The sequence below is a fragment of the Alosa alosa genome, chromosome 8 (assembly GCF_017589495.1).
Source record: "Alosa alosa isolate M-15738 ecotype Scorff River chromosome 8, AALO_Geno_1.1, whole genome shotgun sequence".
NCBI lineage: Eukaryota > Metazoa > Chordata > Actinopteri > Clupeiformes > Clupeidae > Alosa > Alosa alosa.
The window spans coordinates 28741798-28760263 of NC_063196.1; the positions used below are offsets into that span (position 1 = coordinate 28741798).

Below are 18466 nucleotides of genomic sequence, written 5' to 3' on the forward strand. Positions count from 1 at the left end.
TTCACAGTGCTATAGTCAGTTGTGAACAGTTTGCTATTGATTTTTCCTCTTGACAAAATGTAAAATGTAATTTAAAAAAATACAGAAATGTCACTTTCCGATGTTTCGGGATCACTCTCACTGAATCACGAGCTTATGAATGCATGGTGATATTTTTGCAATGTAATCTAACATTACCTCACTATAGACAATGCAGATCTGTCAGATAAGCTCTCCTCTCCCGAGCTGCTGCTGGGGCATTTGGGTTAAATGGAATAGGCATGCAGTTCGTCTCATTAAGTCCTCTAACATTTCCTAATTTATGTCATCAACACATCCGTGATTCGTGAAAATGTGTTCGCAACACAGGCGCCCAAGCAAGCGCTCCTGCAGGTGTAAGCTACGGCTGTACCTTACCAACAGGCAACTAGAAACACTTTCCAAGTTGACCTAACTTTCCAACTCTGCACATGTATCCCATTAACTGCATTACAGTGGGCTATTTACAATATTTATTTCATATAAAGTAGAGTTTGTAAACACGTTATCATCAACTTAATGCACGCACAACTTTTGTTTGAGCATGAGGAGAGAGAATAACAATGAATGGACGCAGCAACTACAGAAATTGTAGCGAAGGCTACTTGCTGCTTTCTTTTACTGTCTATGGTTGCTGGTTAACAGCACATAATAAGCTTATTTAAGCTAATTCACAAACTCAAGACTTCAAGGCCATCATGGATATAAAACGTTTTTTTAAAACAACGAAAGGATGGAGGGAACATAGCAAAGTTTTGGAGTTATTTCAGATGGGCTACAAGGTAGGCAAATTTGTGGTGCTTGTCAAAACCTTAGCGCAGCTGGAGTAATGCTTATAGGCTGATGTTAAAGCGCACACGATGTTTAAAGCCATACACAATGGTAAATTGGAACAAAACTAAAGGTCACTTTAGCCTTTATAGGGCTGTATAAAGTTGTCCAAATTAATAGGTCGTAATTGTTGTTGTTGTAAAGATATTGCATGTAGATGTACTATATAGGCTACTACATTTTTAGTTGACCAATGCACGAACAAAGCCAGGAAACTGACAAATATTATCAAGGCTTTGAATGTTTCCATCTGTGCACAGGGTGTCTGTAGATCGGTGTGCATAGCATTCATTTCTGCAGGCCTGTGGCCATGCAGTATATATACTTTTTTTGATCCCGTGAGGGAAATTTGGTCTCTGCATTTAACCCAATCAGTGAATTAGTGAAACACAAACAGCACACAGTAAACACACAGTGAGGTGAAGCACACACTAATCCCGGCGCAGTGAGCTGCCTGCTTCAACGGCGGCGCTCAGGGAGCAGTGAGGAGTTAGGTGCCTTGCTCAAGGGCACTTCAGCGGCGGCCCACTGGTCGGGGCTCGAACCGGCAACGGTTACAAGTCCAGAGTGCTTACCAGTGGGCCACGGCTGCCCCTTAAAATAGCATCTGAATTCGTGCCACTGACTTTAGACCAGGAGGTTCCTGGTCTGTGGCGGAATTGTTTTCTGAAACTGCAAAATATCAACAGGGACCGTTTGCACGGAACGCCCCCCCTTTTCGGGCTGAAACGCCCGTGGTATACATGAACCTGTGGAGGGAAAATTCCAATATGCGCTGACTGCAAAATAGGAAAGTGTTTTCAGGAAAGTGCGAGTATACAAAGTCAATTGCGCTGGTGTGCAAAATAGAGCCCAAAGTCTATTTTCTACAGATGCCACTGTTAACAACTCAATGGCCAACAGTGTTGGGAAGTAACAGAATACATGTAACGGGATGACATCTTTTAAAATACAAAATATGAGTAACTGTACTTAAAAACAGTACTAAATAGTATATTTAGGTAGTACATTTAAATACAGTTACAATTTAAATGGCTGATATTCATAATATAGGGTTACACTTTTCTTGACAGTATCGACATAAGAGTGACATGACACTGTCATGAACATATGACACTGTCATGACACATGAACCCTAACCCTAATCTTAACCCTAACTTGTTATGACAAAAAACTGAATGTCACTTAATAACAGAAGCGTTATGTCATAAACGTTTATGACTTGTTTATGACACATTCGTGACCGTGTCATGTCACTCATGTTAATACTGTCAAGTAAAGTGTAACCGAACATGGTTACACTGATCTATTTTCAAGTGGCACCATGACAGTCAATCACCACTTGTTTCAACATAACAATCTCGAAGAGGAGCTTTATATGACTGCTGTATCAGTTTTCAGCTGGCAGTGAGTTTCAAAATAAGCTAGCTGTATTTTTAGGACAAAAACATGTAGCTGATGGAACACGATAAAGAAGACGGGTTCAGTGGAAATGAAATGAGGGGTTAGAGGAAATGGCTGAGTTTGTCCTGCGCCTCGCTGAGACGTTCAACGCGGCCCTGCAAGTCCTTGCGGCGGCGGGTGCTGTCCGAGACCTCGGACAAGGCTTTGTCCACGTCCACCCCATCAGTGAGACTTAACATCTCAGTGCACAACATCTCCGCTGACTTCTTCAAAAGGAAGTACTGGATCAGCATGGGGATCTGGTCCGCCTGACGCTGAATCATTATCTGATTGGGAGATAGAGAGAGAGTAGTACCAAGTAAGGTTAGTTGAGGTGCCTATCTTCCACAGCTGTTTTCACATAGCAGATAAACATAATATTAAAATACCATATTGTTATGCAATGTAATATTTAAAAAGTTCCACTTCAAGTATTCAAGTGCATCTTGTACCTCATAGTATGAATGTAACATTTTAGGGTACATGCTCATGGCTTCAGAACTAATAGCAGATGCCTCCAGAGAGATTGTGGCCTGCTTCAGGGAAACATAATCACAGTCAAGGCAAGGTCACAAAAGGTCAAGTGAAATTTATGTATAGTACATTTCATACAACCTCAATGTGCTTCAAATTTAATATAATAATGATATTTGGTAACACTTTACTTGAAGGTATCGACCTAAGAGTGACATGACACTGTCATGACACATGAACCCTAACCTCTAACCCTAACTTGTCAGGACAAAAACCGAATGACACTTAATGACAGAAGCGTTATGTCATAAACGTTCATGACTTCTTTATAATGTTCATGACACGTTCGTGAGAGTGTCATGTCCCTCTTATGTACAGTAGATACCTTCAGATAAAGTGTAACCTAATATTTGATAAAAAAAATACAACTGATGCATAACACGGCAACACTAATTAAAATGTTCTATATATATATATATATATATATATATATATATATATATATATATATATATATATATTTATTTATATCTGACTCTTCACAATGCTAGTAGAACGTTCACTTGACTTGAATGGGATTTCCCAAAGTTCTAGCGGTAAATAAATTCATGTAATTACCACTGTCAATGGCAGCGGGGTTTTGTGCTTCTGATCGTCTTTCATATCACTCACTTAAGGACTGGAACCGTTCATTTTAAAGCAGGCGGTTGATCAGCTGTGTTCTAAAGAATGTTTGATTCAAGTTCAGCAGCGTGTGTTGTTGCGAACTATTTGTTTCTCAGCAAATGCCACGATGAACGGTAACAAATAGGCTAGGTTATGTAGGCTAAAGTCATATCGCGGGGAGTTTATTATTTCGTTTTGGCAAGTAGCATTATAATAAGCGGGATAATGTATAGAAGCGCCCGGTCATTACTGTGAAAATAAGTCCCTTCAGGGTGGAACAAGACCCCCGCCGCTTGGCGTCGGGTCCGGTTAAGCCCTGTCGGGACTTATTTTCACAGTAATGACCGGCGTTCTATACATTATCCCTTACATATATATATATATATAACAGCAGAGATAACACGTAAACAGAGGTTAAAAGACGACAACAAAAGTGTTTTCTTCTGTACTTCTTCATTCCACCCAGTTTATGGTGCCACTTCTCTTCTTTGTGCTTGATGATATTTAAATGGCAATGAATTGATTCATTTAAATATTCCAAATGTCTCTTCTGCCACACCTGATTGGTGTGCACGGCCAGTGCACAAGAAGTACGGCACCCACGGCCGACTGTAAAGCTCACCAATTAGAGTTTTTATTGTGCCCCTCAGGGACTATGCACACCCACCAGCCAGAGGTGGTATAATCAATAAGGATGAAATAAAAAAAAAAAAAAAAGTCAAAATTAACAAATTTAAAAACAAACTGACAAAATTCAACTGTGCACCATTATTTGAATTGTGCAGCCCTACTATATACAAATAAACTGTGTTAGAACAGTATTGATAGTGGGATGCCAGTCAAGGACAGCTGGAATGAGTAAAATTAGACTACCTTGCCACCAGAAAGTGGGTATGTGTAACCATCTGTAAGAGCTAAACTACAGGATCATCAACATTTCTGGATTGCTGCTCACCAGGCTAATTGGGTTAGCATCCATGTCAGTCATGCTTGGTAGATCCACCACTGGCTTGTCCTGGTCAGAGTGTCGAGGGCGCTTAGCAGACTTGCGGCACGGGGATCTGCCTCTTTTGGATGGAGTTTGTGGTGTTTTGCTGAGATGTTCTTCAACACTAACATTCTGTTGCGGTGAAGGTGGCGGTAAAAAATCATCTATAGTCTTGATGGTCTTGAAGAAGTTGCCATCCTGAGTATAGATCAGTTTCTCCATCTCAAACTGCTCCTGGATTCTTTTCTCCATTTTGGCCTCCTGTTTCGACTGGATTTTGTTTATTTTGTTCTGAGAATGCACACAAAATCCAGTGAAATTATTTATTTCATAGACTTGAACATATTTAAAAAATAACAGTAGGGAATAAAATAAATTCATGCCAATGATATAGTAAAACTATATGATAAGGATGAAGTTATTTAGTAAGAGTGACAAAATATAATTTCATTATTTCATTTTGATTCCAAACTTACTGTTGTGATACACTCCAGGAAAGGGTAGTTTCTGAAGCAGGATTTGGAGACCTCATTGAATTGCTTCTCAACTATTCCTGAAGAAAGCATGATACCTGTCATATGAGCTATGTCAACACTCCTCTAATACACTGACCAATTAAACTGGTTTGTTTGGGGCAATTCCACAGAAAATTGACTTTTTGTCACATCCACGCCAGTGAAATGCCTTGGCATTTGTATGATGTGAATGATAATTAATTTTTTGTGCATTTTTTCTCATGTACATTCTTCAGCCAAAAATAGCAAATGCTCAAATTTCATGTAATCATTCAAATCATACCATACCATCACATTTTATTGGCGTTATGGATGTTACAAAAAACATAATTTTCCATGGAATTGCCCTTTGTCACTCATACTGTAGTTGAAGACTATTCAAAAGGCATTGTGGATCATTTAGATAAAAATGCACACCTCTGATTTCTCTCAAAGTTTGTAGTGCATCATTCTGTAGTTTCGCCACCGCATCCTGTGTGACCGTCTCAAACACATCATAGTTACTGAAACCAGGCAGCTCTTTTCCCCTATGCTTCAGGTCATATTCCTTCACCACATTCTGTACCTTTTCACAAACTGTTTTTTGTAAAGCAGACCAAAGTAGCATTCATGCATAGCATAAAAACAATACTTCATGATATGAGAAGTACCACAATAAACAGAAGTACAATGCTAACAAATTAGTAGATGTAGATGTAGATGTGTCTTTGTTGATAGTCTTTTGCTAGTAGCACTCACATGGAGTTTTACTGCGCTCAAGTTCATGTTTCCATTTCTGACAATGCTTCCGAAGAAGCGCAAAAAGGTTTTCCTTAGTGACAACTTTACCCTCTATTAATCGGTTGATCTTGTTGTTGAACTCAATCAGCAGCTGTGAAGAGACATTAACTTCTGTTGTTTGAGGCAAATCAATGCCATTTGGGAGGATAGTTTTAAAAATCATGCATTAACAGTCATAATCTTGCTATGGAGATGTTATCTCATATACTATCACAAGTTATGTGCCTACTGTTAGGTGTTAAACTCACACGAGTAAGGAAGAGTCTTCTTTTTTGGGCATCAATGGGAGGACCCACTGGATACTGACTCAACAGTTCCCTTAAGTTGCACAGCTCCTTTTTAATTTGCTCCGACAGTGTTGGCAGAAAGTTCTACAAAACACACATACACAACACACACACAGACACAACCCCCCCATTCACACAAAAGAACAGAATCTAATTCAATTAAAACTCGCCTAGCTAGAACTAGCCTAGAAATCTAGACGCACCCTAGCGGCAGCAAGGCAGCAATGTAATTTGCTGCCAGGGTAGTATAGCAACTCTCCGTTGGCTTGTGAGCTGTAAAAATTAAACTTCGATCAGGCCAATCACATCGTGTATAGTCGGTAGGCGGGCTTAACATAATGATGGCAGAGTTGCGACGGTTCGGCGTGAATTCCCTGCTACTTGAAAACAAAGAAGATGGATGTTGCTGTTGGCGAACAGCGTGACACAAGTTAAGCTTTTTTTTTAAGTTGGCAAAAGTTTGAACTTTTAGCCAACTAGCTCCGCTGGTGGGAAAATGCATGGGACTCATGAGTTGTAGCGCTATCCTATTGCGTGCAGAGGGAATTTGAAAGTCAACAGTATATCCCACCCCTCGGACTGAGTACTGTGAATGGTGAGTCCCCAGACCCTACATCTTGATGTGGGTCTGGCTCGTGAGGCTAATGAAAAATAATTAAATTCAGTAAAAACTGGAGATAAGTAATGTAGCTATACAGTAATCTATAGCTATAGCTTTTGTTGAATAAAAGCATTTCACATCACAGGCCATCTCCTCTTTACCATCTCATAACCACTAGATGGCATTAGAAGTGTTGTTAAAGGAGAAATCAGGCTGATTTTACATGGATCTTGATTGCTAGATGTCGCCGAGTACTGTCGATAGGAAAAACAATGACTAAAATTGGTGCTACTGAACTGGAGTAGCTGCAGCTATTGGCCAATACTCCCAGTCAGCTACAATGCTAGGTCTGGGGGCATCATCTTAACGTGCATTTTTTACCTCTTAACAGACTCAAAATGTCATTAAAAGTTCTGTGCAACATGAACAGGGCCCTTGTGTGACAAACGATGCGTTTTCAACGATTAATTGTGAAGAAACAGACCTTTTAATGATATTTTGAGTCCCAGACCTAGCATTGTAGCTGACTGGGAGTACTGGCCATTAGCTGCAGCTACTCCAGTTCGGTAGCACCGATTTTGGTCGTTTTCCCTAACGACAGTACTTGGCAACGTCTAGCGATCAAGATCCATTTTAAAAATCGGCCGGATCTCTCCTTTAAGGTGCAGTGGTTCTAAACTAAAGCTCTCATGTTAGCACTGAACTGAAATATAGACTGATAGTGTCCGGTTGACAAGCCCACTCTATTCTCGACATTGCGACCATGTAATTTCCTATTGACATGAAGCGCAGGCTATGGGCTGCACTCAGTTAAAACAAAACCATGTGGCTGCATTTGTTTTGTAAAAAGTCATAGAACTATTCTGATGACCTACATAAAACAGCATAAAAGAGTGTTACAGTCTAAAGTTGAAAACGGCTCAACCATTCAGATAGACAGACTTACTTTGATGCAGCCCACCAGGTCTTGGGTCAGTTTGATGGTAAGGCACTGGGTTGTGGCTTTTCCTTCATCAAGAAGACGCCTATGAGGCAGTCATGCAAAAATAATTTTACAAAAAATGCAACAGAAATACTTTTACTGGCAAGCAGACCTGATGGACTGTATACCCATCATTATATTATTTATTCTACATAGATAGATAGATAGATAGATAGATACTTTATTGATCCCCAAGGGGAAATTCAAGATTTAGCATCAGCTTGCATCTTCGACAGGCACATCGACAAGTACAATCTGATTCAATCCCATTGGTCCAACATGATGCAGTCCATGGGAAGGACATGGTGTGAATATTTGAAGTGTAGGCCCGAGGTCACCATTTACCTGAAGTACTTGTGTTGGCTGAAGAAATCTCTCTCCATCCTGGTGGCCTCGGCTAGAGGAATCCCATCCTGAATTTGTTGCTGACCACGGCATTTCACAACTATGTAGCCTTTGCTCAGCGGAATGACCCGATTATCAACAATATCCAAAATGTTCTTTTCTGTGCCACAATCTACAAGGTCTGGCTTAGTCAAAATAGCTGTAAACACACATCAATGAAAACATTCACATTATAGGATGCATTCATTTGAACGGAATATTAATAACCAATGTAGAAATGTATTACCCAAAGTTCTTTTCCCATCTGGATCAACTTCCTGAGCCATTCTTAGAGCTTCAGTTGTTGCTATGTCAACATTGCATGGGACCACCACCAAGTTGATGGTTTCTTCATTTGCAATGAACCTGTGAATGAGCCTTTTAATCTTAAACAAACAAAATTAAGAGGGGTTAATATTATTTCATGTATGGTTCAATTCATAGAGACAAATACAATATCAGGCCAAACATGCAAGGATATAGATCAGGGCCTTCTGTGTGATTTATCAGTATTATTGAAAAAGGGCAAATTCTATCTATTCTATACTCTTATCTATTATATGATAAGAAATTACCACTACCTAAATAAGTAAGGTTTTCTGCATGATCAGTCATATTTTACAAACACTGTCGTAAACTGTCTGTAGGCAGCCCAGGCTCCGAAAACTGGAAAGAAACAAAGTGGGGGCAGCCTGCCCCCAAACAAAAACAAAACATACAATGTGCATACAATTTCTCTGGGAATACTGAAGGTAGGGGTGAGCTACATTTCTGATATGTTTCATTTGGTTAAAATATAATGTATGTTTTTTTTTCACAAACGTCTGCTAATGAATGTAAATATAAACAAACACAAACAAGCGACGTCCTGCAAAATCCCTGACTATGCCTTTAAGATAAGTGCTGCAAAATGCTGTATCGTAACACACTAAACTTTCCAGCAAAAACAACATACATGATATTCATATACATATTTGACTTCTATATCCTAGTCTTCTGTAACCACATGATACCAACATCTACATTCACAGATTTAACAACAAAAATCAGATTTCAGAAAATATTTAACATTTTATAAAGACATGACAAGACATAAAATATATGGAAATTAATTGTTACTCCTCACCTGGTCTCCAATGTCATGAGGTTGTCCTTTAACAGGCACCCGGGCAATACCGGGTAAATCAATCAAAGTGAGGTCACACACCTCAGGAGACATGATCTCCAGACTGATCAGCTCGTCACAAATCCCAACACCATTTCCAGCCAGCTCATTCTGGGCTGATGGACACATCAAGCAAAACATCTTGTCTACAAGTGTCCCCAGCCATGTTAAGAGGGCCCCAATGTTACTCTTCAACTTTTCACCTTACCTTTGACGACATAATCCCCAACCTTAGCGGGGTCTTTGATGTCTTTAGTCTCATTTTTGTAGGAGATGGTGCCCTTCCACTCTGACAATCCCATGACCTTCCTCAACCTCAGCATCAGTGGGCACCGAGTCACAATACCTGAGGGGAACAGAGCCTCCTCTGATAGAACCATTTCTGATAAAAGTGCAGCAAAAAATTCCTGTCCACTATGTAATAAACAAGTGACAGTTCGTAAACTAGAATTGCATTTCCGAGGAACTGCAAGAGTGGGTTTGATCAGGTGCAGTTTGCCAAAAGGATTGCAACAGTACCTCATTTTTTTTTTTATCGGGCACATGGATCAAAAGTTATCTGCATTAACGCAACATCCAATAAGCCAAAACGCATAAATAATGCAGTTGCTATGCTGGTTGCTAGGGTTATCATGCTGGTTGCTATGGTGTTAGGGTCACATTATAGTGGTGGTTACTAGGTTGTTGTTAGGTTCATTAGGATGGTTGCTAGGGTGTTGCTAGGGTAATTAGGATGGTTGCTAGGGCATTGCTAGGATAAAAATGGTGGTTGCTAAGCAAAATAATGTGGTTGCTATGGTGGTTACTAGGGTAATCATTTTGGTTGTTATGGTGGTTGCCAGGTTGACATTATAGAGGTGGTTGCTAGGTTGTTGCTAGGGTAATTAAGATGGTTGCTAGGGCGTTGCTAGGGTACATATGGTGGTTGCTATGCAAAATAACACAGTTGCTAGGGTAATCATGTTGGTTGCTATGGTGGTTGCTAGGTTGACATTATAGAGGTGGTTGCTAGGTTGTTGCTAAGGAAATTAAGATGGTTGCTAGGGTGTTGCTAGGGTTTGGTGGTTGCTATGCTAAATGACATGGTTGCTAGGGTTAAAGCCAATCAATGTGTATGCAAGTTAAAGGGACACCAGGCAACGTTTTCGTGTTAATTAATCATCTTCGTAAGTCGGTATATGGTTAAATGACTCATTACGGGGCGAATGAAGGCTCTCTCGCCCGCCCCTACTGCCTGTAGGAAGAATATCCCACTTGCAAGTTGGTGTATCCTACCCGCCCGACCCGAAGCAGGATCAGTTTACAGCACAGAGGCAGGCTAACGAAACGCTAGAGATTGTTGCAAAGCGTGTGTATATGGCAGAGCCGGGCGAAATGGCAGAAAAGAGCTTCAGACCCGGCGAGGGGAGTTTCAGTAGAGAAAAAGCATCAGGCTTGCCTGGTGTGCCTTTAATGTATGCATGTCACTCTGTGCTGTCACATCATTTTTTAAAGCCAATCTAAGCCAATCCATGTGTATATAGGTCATGTACATGGTCTACAGCAGATCTACAAAGATTTATTTGACATGGATTGGCTTTAAAACAACTGGTGCTGGCTAGGCATTGAACTGGGCTTCATTCAAGTACAGTACCTCATTTTTGAAAATCAGACATACGAGTGAGTCACAAAAGCGAGTCACAAAAGTGACATGCATACACCTTCACAGACACAGGCGGTGTTTAGACAATAACGAAATCGATGCAAACGATGATATTTTTCTGCGTTTGACCCTGTCATTTAGATGCAAACGGAGAAGATGAGGTGATTCGTTGCTGCTATTTTCGGGATTATGAAAACCTACAGGTTTGGCAGCATATACACGGGTCAATGTAAATGAAAACTTTTCTGAAAACTGACAGGTGTGCACAATGTTATTTTTGAAAATGGAGACGGTGAAATGTCTGTTTATAAAAATAGCCAGCCACGTGTAAACATAGCCACAGACAGCCCAGCCCAACTTCATAATTAGGCAGCTGCCAGAAGGCTTAGAACTCTGCCAGGTGCAAGCAATCAAGGCTTTAGCAGTTAGAGCTGTGATGTCATAATCGAAATTCAAATCCTGAGCATTCCACCAGAGTAATAATAATAAACTAAACTCTAGCTTGCTCCGACTAACCCACTAATAAAAATACATGTATTCAACTTTTGTTTCTAAGTTGGATTTGGAATATTCCTTAAATGGCAACCTTTACCAAACCAAGACAAACCAGGGATAAACATTGCAAACATGAAAGCAAAATTGAGAAAGTACTGTTGTGCTGTGCTTATTCCCCTTATTCCATCATGCCCATTTAAGAAATGTATTTTCTTCCTTCTTGTGTTCAATCTTCTGTTCGGCTACTTCCAGCTAGCTTCATTGGGATAACACGGCAGAAGAGGATGGAGAGGCTAACTTGGAAGGAAATGTACTTCGCCACCCAAGGCTATTCACCTCTACAGAGTGGGTAGATTATATGCAGCGGTAGCCTCCCGTATTCGTATGGAGATATATTTTAGAGACGGACTGCCCATTCTCAGCACAGTATGTCAATACATAGTTCATAATATATTTGTATAAAGTGCTTTCTTTATTTTTACCGAATACCCAATGCATTATCTTACTGTCTAAACTGCTAAAACCAAAACACTTACTGCAGGGCCGTAGTACGGAAAGGTCCTAACTTCCTAATCTTATCTGTTTGGTAACCATGGTAACTATGTTTAGAAAGTCATTACAAAACAACTGCTCCTAAGTCAGTGTTCTCCTAACTTCCGATAGCAAAGGTGTATAGTAGAAAGTCACCAAAATTCACCAAAATTCTAAAATAAAGGATGACCCCTAAAATTTAGGATGACCAGTCAAAATTTGAACTCTGTTAACTCAATGTATCGCAATGGATGTACTGCTCAACAGGGAGTTTGAACACAAAGTGGACAAAGATGCCCCTGTTTTCATGGAATAAAGTGAATAAGAACCTCTCTTAGTCTGGCAACACAGTCTCACCGCTGCCCCTGGGGAGAGCCACTCCAGACAGCGCCTCCAACACAGAGCTCTTTCCTGAGCTCTGGTCTCCAATCACAGCTATTGCAGGCAGGGACAGATCCTTATCGATGCCCATTAGACGGAGGGAGTCGATAAGCTCTAAATATGGATGAACCTGCTCTCTGAAATGGCTATGGAGTACTCCCTCCATTTTTTTACTGAGATACATGTAAAGGGAAGAAACACAACACTATTTAAACATATGGGTTAATTACAATGTGTGCACTGATGTGTTGAATGGAACAGTTATGATGCATACTCCTCCTCTGGTGTCTCTTCAGCAGTCGCTAAGGGAGTTTGCTTACATATTTCCTCGTCATAAAGCACTACACTCCAGTTGTCCATTGTTCTTGATAAAGAATAGTCTGTATTAAAAAGAGAAACAGACACACAGGTTGATTTATTAATATCCAAATAGAATCTATAGCTCACCTAACATACAGGTCATTCCACGTCAATTCAACCAGGGCCCACGCACTTAGGTCTCAAAACAAATTCTGAAAAAATTACCAGGTGTACCTATGTTACCCTGGAGACACACTGTAAAATTACTTTTATGTAAGATCAATACTTTCCAAGATACAGCCAGTTCTACAGGGGGAGGGGGGTGTCGATTTTGTTTGGCTTTCGTTCGATTTTGTTTTTTGTCAAAGCCCATAGAGCAAGAACTAAACCATGTACTGTAGGAATAGTATGTAGCAAAATCGTCACGTTTGGTCTGGATGATCCTGCATGTTCAAAGCTGTCCCTCAAAGTTGATCAAAATGTTTTTTTGTCTGGGCTCTGTTTAGGCCTTCAGAAGACATATTTCTACATGTACAACATAGGCTCTTAAAGGGGTGGTTCAGGATTTTGGACATAGGACCTCATTTCCAAGTAAGCAAGTGTGATATTTATCAGTGGAGACCGTTTTCAACACGTTTCATCCAGTCGTTCTAATGGCAGAGTTTGCAGGTGCTAGGCTAGCGCAAGTCAACGGTATGTGCTAGCCTGCCACTAAAAACAGTCTTACCTACTCCAAAGGACACTCAATGGACTGGAGCCCAACAGGGACATCCGTGCACAGAGCTGGTTCCAAATAGCCTGGAAAATCCAGACCCTGGTAATCTAGAAAGATTAAGGGTCTGGCCACGAACAATGTAATGGCCCAACTCGAGGGGCGGCAACAAGCATGCATTTAAAAATCTCACTGCACGAAATTGGATAACACTAGACCATGTTTACTCTGAATGATTTCGGACATCGACGCAATCTGATAACACTATATGACCAATGTGTACTGTCCTCCAACATTGCAGCGCTGTCTTCATCAGTTTAGCTGGTTCCCCGGAATGCAAGGGGAAAAAGTAATGTGCATCATTGCTCATTGCCAGAGTGTCTCACAGAGACAATTCCATTGGATTTTCAGGGTAGGTTCCAAATGCTCCATGCTGGTGATGGTTGAGAGAGAGAATCGGCAAAAGCCAAAATCATCAATCAGCTCGTCATGTAGGGGAGTGGCATTGACAGCATAATTTTCAGGGGTGACCTCCACCACGTTCATTTCTGCCTTGGTAGTTAGTGTTGCTATGCGAGAGTCGCTCCATGGCAAGAAATACTGAATTCCATCTTGTGTCATTTGGCACAACAAAGCCAATCCCAAGCTTTTCCTCCACAACATCAGAAGCCTTTGTACTTCGCTTAACCAGGTTCCCTCGACATTGTTTTGTAGCGTTTTTCAGTTACTTTTTCCGTATCTTTGGTCACTAGATTCAAGGTGTGGGCCATGCACCTTCTGTGAGGGGGGAGAGAGGGATAATCCAGACCTGAGAGAGGGATAATCCAGACCTCAAAAAGGCCCTGTAACTGACACCTTGGATGAACGAAAATATCCATGATCTAAAAAGATCATGTAGAAAAGCTGAGAGAACATGGAGAAAAACTAAGTTACAAATTCACTGTGCCATTCTAAAAGAAAAAATAGCAAATTATAATAGAGCTATTCGGAATGAGAGAAGGAACCACTTCTCTAAGGTAATTGCTGAAAACAGTGGAAACTCTAGGGTGTTGTTCTCCACCATTGATAGGCTATTGCATCAAACACCTTTTGATACACTCAGTCAGGCATCCTCTCTAAGATGCGAAAAAATTTGCAGACTTCTTCAAAAACAAAGTCATTTCTATAAGGGAGGCAATTGGTAACACAAGTAATATGTTTGATAGTACACCCAAAAACAGCCCCCCAAAATTAATGTTCTTTAGCACTTCATTAGAAACAGGTATATTTCCAACTGCTTTTAAAACTGCTGTTGTGAAACCTTTACTAAAAAAGTTGAATCTTGACCATACCAATCTGAGCGACTACAGGCCTATATCAAATCTACCGTTCCTGAGCAAAGTACTTGAAAAAGTCGTTTGTAATCAGTTAAATACCTTCCTCAACGAAAACAGTATCCTTGAAAAATTCCAATCAGGTTTTAGATCAAATCACAGCACAGAAACGGCTCTAGTAAAAATAGTTAATGATCTTAGACTGGCTACTGACTCAAACAAAGTCTCAATTCTGTGTGGCATTTGACACCATTGATCATAGCATCCTAATTCACCGCCTTGCGAAGTGGGTGGGTCTCTCTGATAATGCTCTAAACTGGTTTCAAACCTACATTACTGGCAGAGATTTTTATATCAGTCTAGGAAACGTCATAAGTCAGCATAATGTAAACTTCCATAGCTACGCAGATGATACCCAATTGTATATTTCTGTGGAGGCAACTAACCCAGATGGCCTTTGCTCCCTCACTGCATGCCTAACCTCCATTAATCAGTGGATGAGCAAACATTTTTTGAAACTAAATGATGACAAAACAGAGGTACTTTTAGTTGGACCAAAACTAAAGCGAGACATTGTTCTTAGTAATCTGGGGAACTTGGCGCACCAGGTCAAACCAAAAGTAACAAGCCTCGGTGTCATCTTAGATGCAGAGTTAAGTTTTAAGCCCCATATCAGTAAAGTTACTCAGACAGCCTATTTACACCTGAGAAACATTGCCAAAGTGTGGCCCTTTTTAACTCAACAAGATGCAGAAAAACTAATTCATGCCTTTATCACTAGCAGGTTAGACTACTGCAATGCACTTTTCAGTGGTCTTCCCAAAAAACATCTAAAGAAATTGGCACTCATACAGAACTCTGCGGCTAGACTTTTAACTAAGACCAAGAGGAGAGAACACATCACCCCTGTGTTGGCTGAACTGCACTGGCTCCCTATTTCCTATAGAATTGATTTTATGGTTATGTTAATTACTTACAAAGCTCTGAATGGCATAGCACCTTCATATATCGTTGAGCTTTTAATATCTACCACAAAGGAAACTTAGATCATCCAATTCTGATCTTTTAATCGTACCCAAAGTGCTTCACAAGCAAAGTGGAGAAGCTGCTTTTATCCATTATGCCCCAAAACTATGGAACACTCTGCCTCTGTACATCAAGCAAGCGAGTTCAGTAAATATTTTCTAAAAAGATCAGAAAACATACCTGTACAGGAAAGCTTTTGGTTAACTCATCTTATCCTGTAGACTACTTTTTCAGATTATTCTACATCTGCTGCCATTGGAGGGCGCAGCCAGCCAGAAGCAGATGGGCTCCCCCTTAAGTCAGGTTCTGCTCAAGGTTTCTTCCTGGAATATGGGAGTTTTTCCTTGCCACAGTTGCCATATGGCGTGCTTATGGGGGGTAAAGGGTTACGGCTGCCAGTCTTATGACATGTTATTTTCTATATTTTTGATATGTTGCTGAGTGGATCATAAACGGCCCCAGCAATGAAGAAAAGTGATTGATAATGACTGACTGACTATTATTGTGTTACATGCTTCAAATGTAAAGCACTTTGAGCTGCATTCTGTGTATTAAAGGTGCTATACAAATAAAGCTTATTATTATTATTATTATTATTATACCAGGTTGTCCAGCTGCGGCTGGGAGATGACAACGGAGCCGCTACTGTACGCAGTTATTGGAATTTGGGTCGAGGATCTGTCCTGACTGTCTTTTGTTTTTTTAGCTGCTTGCACATACCTTGAGAGGCTAGCCGAGTGCTTTAGTTCTATATGCCGTTTCAGATTTGCTTTGGATGTTATGTGCAGATTTTCTTACTGAAAGCCGGCGGGCAAAGTTTGCAGAGAAATGTAAGATTGTTCCCATCATCCTCACCGACCACCTTATCATAAAACTGTTTTAAGTGATCATACTGCTCTTTTGTCGCCTCCATGCTGCTGTGGCTTCCACACTGCATTTTGTTTTGATGATGCATGCGGCTGTACGACACTGGTTGCTGGTGTTGCCAGAATGGGTGTTTTTCCCGGTACCTATTAAGGCCTGTTTACGGTGTGTTCGCCTGGAGGGCTCTATAGAAATCTAGCACCCTATTGAACGAAGTTAAACTGAGAGAGTGTGCCTTTCACATACACCAGAATGAACGAGTTCACAAAAACGTTCATCAGGCAGTAATACAGTATGTTCAGTTCACGTTCGCCCAAAATATGAACGAGTTCATGAACTATCGTTCAATGACAAGCTCAAGTTCACACTGCCCAAACCCTCCCTTTTACCTCACCAGTAATAACACAGATAAACAGCCATGACATTGCATCACACAAGTCAGACTTTGTTTACCACTGTTACATGAAAAGAGCTGAATTCTCAGAAACACTGTTTCACTTTTGCTTTCGACCATCCACATGCCATTATCCTGCCAATGTTTAACTAACCATCCACAAGCCATTATCCTGCCAATGTTTAACTAACCATCCACAAGCCATTATCCTGCCAATGTTTAACTAACCATCCACAAGCCATTATCCTGCCAATGTTTAACTAACCAACCACAAGCCATTATCCTGCCAATGTTTAAACAACCACAAGCCATTATACTGCCAATGTTTAACTAACCAACCACAAGCCATTATCCTGCCAATGTTTAACTAACCAACCACAAGCCATTATCCTGCCAATGTTTAACCAACCACAAGCCATTATCCTGCCAATGTTTAATTAACCAACCACAAGCCATTATCCTGCCAATGTTTAACTAACCAACCACAAGCCATTATCCTGCCAATGTTTAACTAACCAACCACAAGCCATTATCCTGCCAATGTTTAACTAACCAACCACAAGCCATTATCCTGCCAATGTTTAAACAACCACAAGCCATTATCCTGCCAATGTTTAACTAACCAACCACAAGCCATTATCCTGCCAATGTTTAAACAACCACAAGCCATTATACTGCCAATGTTTAAACAACCACAAGCCATTATCCTGCCAATGTTTTCACAGTTTGTTTCCTTTTTTACCATTTGCACCCTTTGTTCACTGACAGAGGGGTGACTTATTGTAAGTGTATATCATCAATAAACCAGTCAGTCATTACCTTTTTTCGCTCTAATGGACTGAAACAAGCTGGTTTGCTATTTTTTAAGCCTTTTTTGTTGTGCAACCATCGGTGTTTGGACAATTATAGACTCTGGCCTATGGGCTTATATCTCTCTCTCTCTCTTTCACTGTCTCACCCTCACCAAAGCACTTCAATAAATCTAAGCATGCTAGAGATTATCTGTGAATGTGCGTTTTAATGAACCGATGACGTTAATTTGGTGACAACTCGAGTTGAGCTTGTTACAGTGCATGTATTCTCTGAAACAGAGAAAAAATACATTTTACTTCAACACTTAGACATTATTAAACACAAACCTTGTTCATTTTCCAGATCTGTTCAACCTCAAACAATGCATCCATAGTTTCGTTTTGTGAATGGAAAGTGTGTGTAAATGTTTCCCCCTGTATGACCTAAATAAATCTCCCGCTGCTTCAGACTTCCAGACGAGCCAGCACATTCTCAATGACCTGACTTGACCTGCACCTATGGTGTGTGTGTTCTGGTTGAGGACACTTCTGGGTTGGCTGTAGGTGCAGGCATGAGCATGTGTTTAAGCCAGTATAGTAAAGTGTATGTGTGTGTGTGTTGATTGAGGACTTCCCTGGCCTGTTGCCAGGTGCGGGCATGAGGGCTGCAGGAGATTTATTTAGGTCATACAGGGGGAAACATTTACACACACTTTCCATTCACACACACACACACACACACAAACACACACACACACACACTTCATCTCAAATGTGTGCCAAACAGACACAAGTGCCAAATATCTTTAACATCACTTTTATCCGTTGTTTGTTTCTCACCAAACATTGTTTACAGTTATCTGTGCATGGGCAACCTGAGGAC

The 18466-nt window shown here is 40.6% G+C and overlaps 1 protein-coding gene across 6 annotated transcripts; it reads right to left on the bottom strand.

The window, feature by feature from the left end:
* Positions 1 to 2072: 2072 nt before the first annotated feature.
* LOC125298902 (interferon-induced GTP-binding protein Mx1-like) lies at positions 2073 to 12644 on the bottom strand. 6 transcript variants are annotated; one of them, XM_048249818.1, is made up of 14 exons: positions 12458 to 12644; positions 12160 to 12356; positions 9343 to 9516; positions 9096 to 9250; positions 8217 to 8355; positions 7931 to 8129; positions 7550 to 7628; positions 5964 to 6086; positions 5764 to 5806; positions 5353 to 5511; positions 4897 to 4973; positions 4388 to 4711; positions 2745 to 2828; positions 2073 to 2579 (listed from the first exon to the last, which is right to left on the bottom strand). In XM_048249818.1, exons 1-14 carry the CDS (start codon positions 12541 to 12543, stop codon positions 2355 to 2357), a joined length of 2064 nt encoding a protein of 687 aa, XP_048105775.1. In that variant the 5' UTR covers positions 12544 to 12644; the 3' UTR covers positions 2073 to 2354. The 6 variants fall into 6 exon arrangements, with proteins under 6 accessions (XP_048105775.1, XP_048105773.1, XP_048105774.1 ...); XM_048249816.1 differs by having other exon boundaries at positions 2745 to 2825; positions 5674 to 5806; positions 12458 to 12643; XM_048249817.1 differs by having other exon boundaries at positions 5674 to 5806; positions 9343 to 9480; positions 12458 to 12642.
* Positions 12645 to 18466: the final 5822 nt, after the last annotated feature.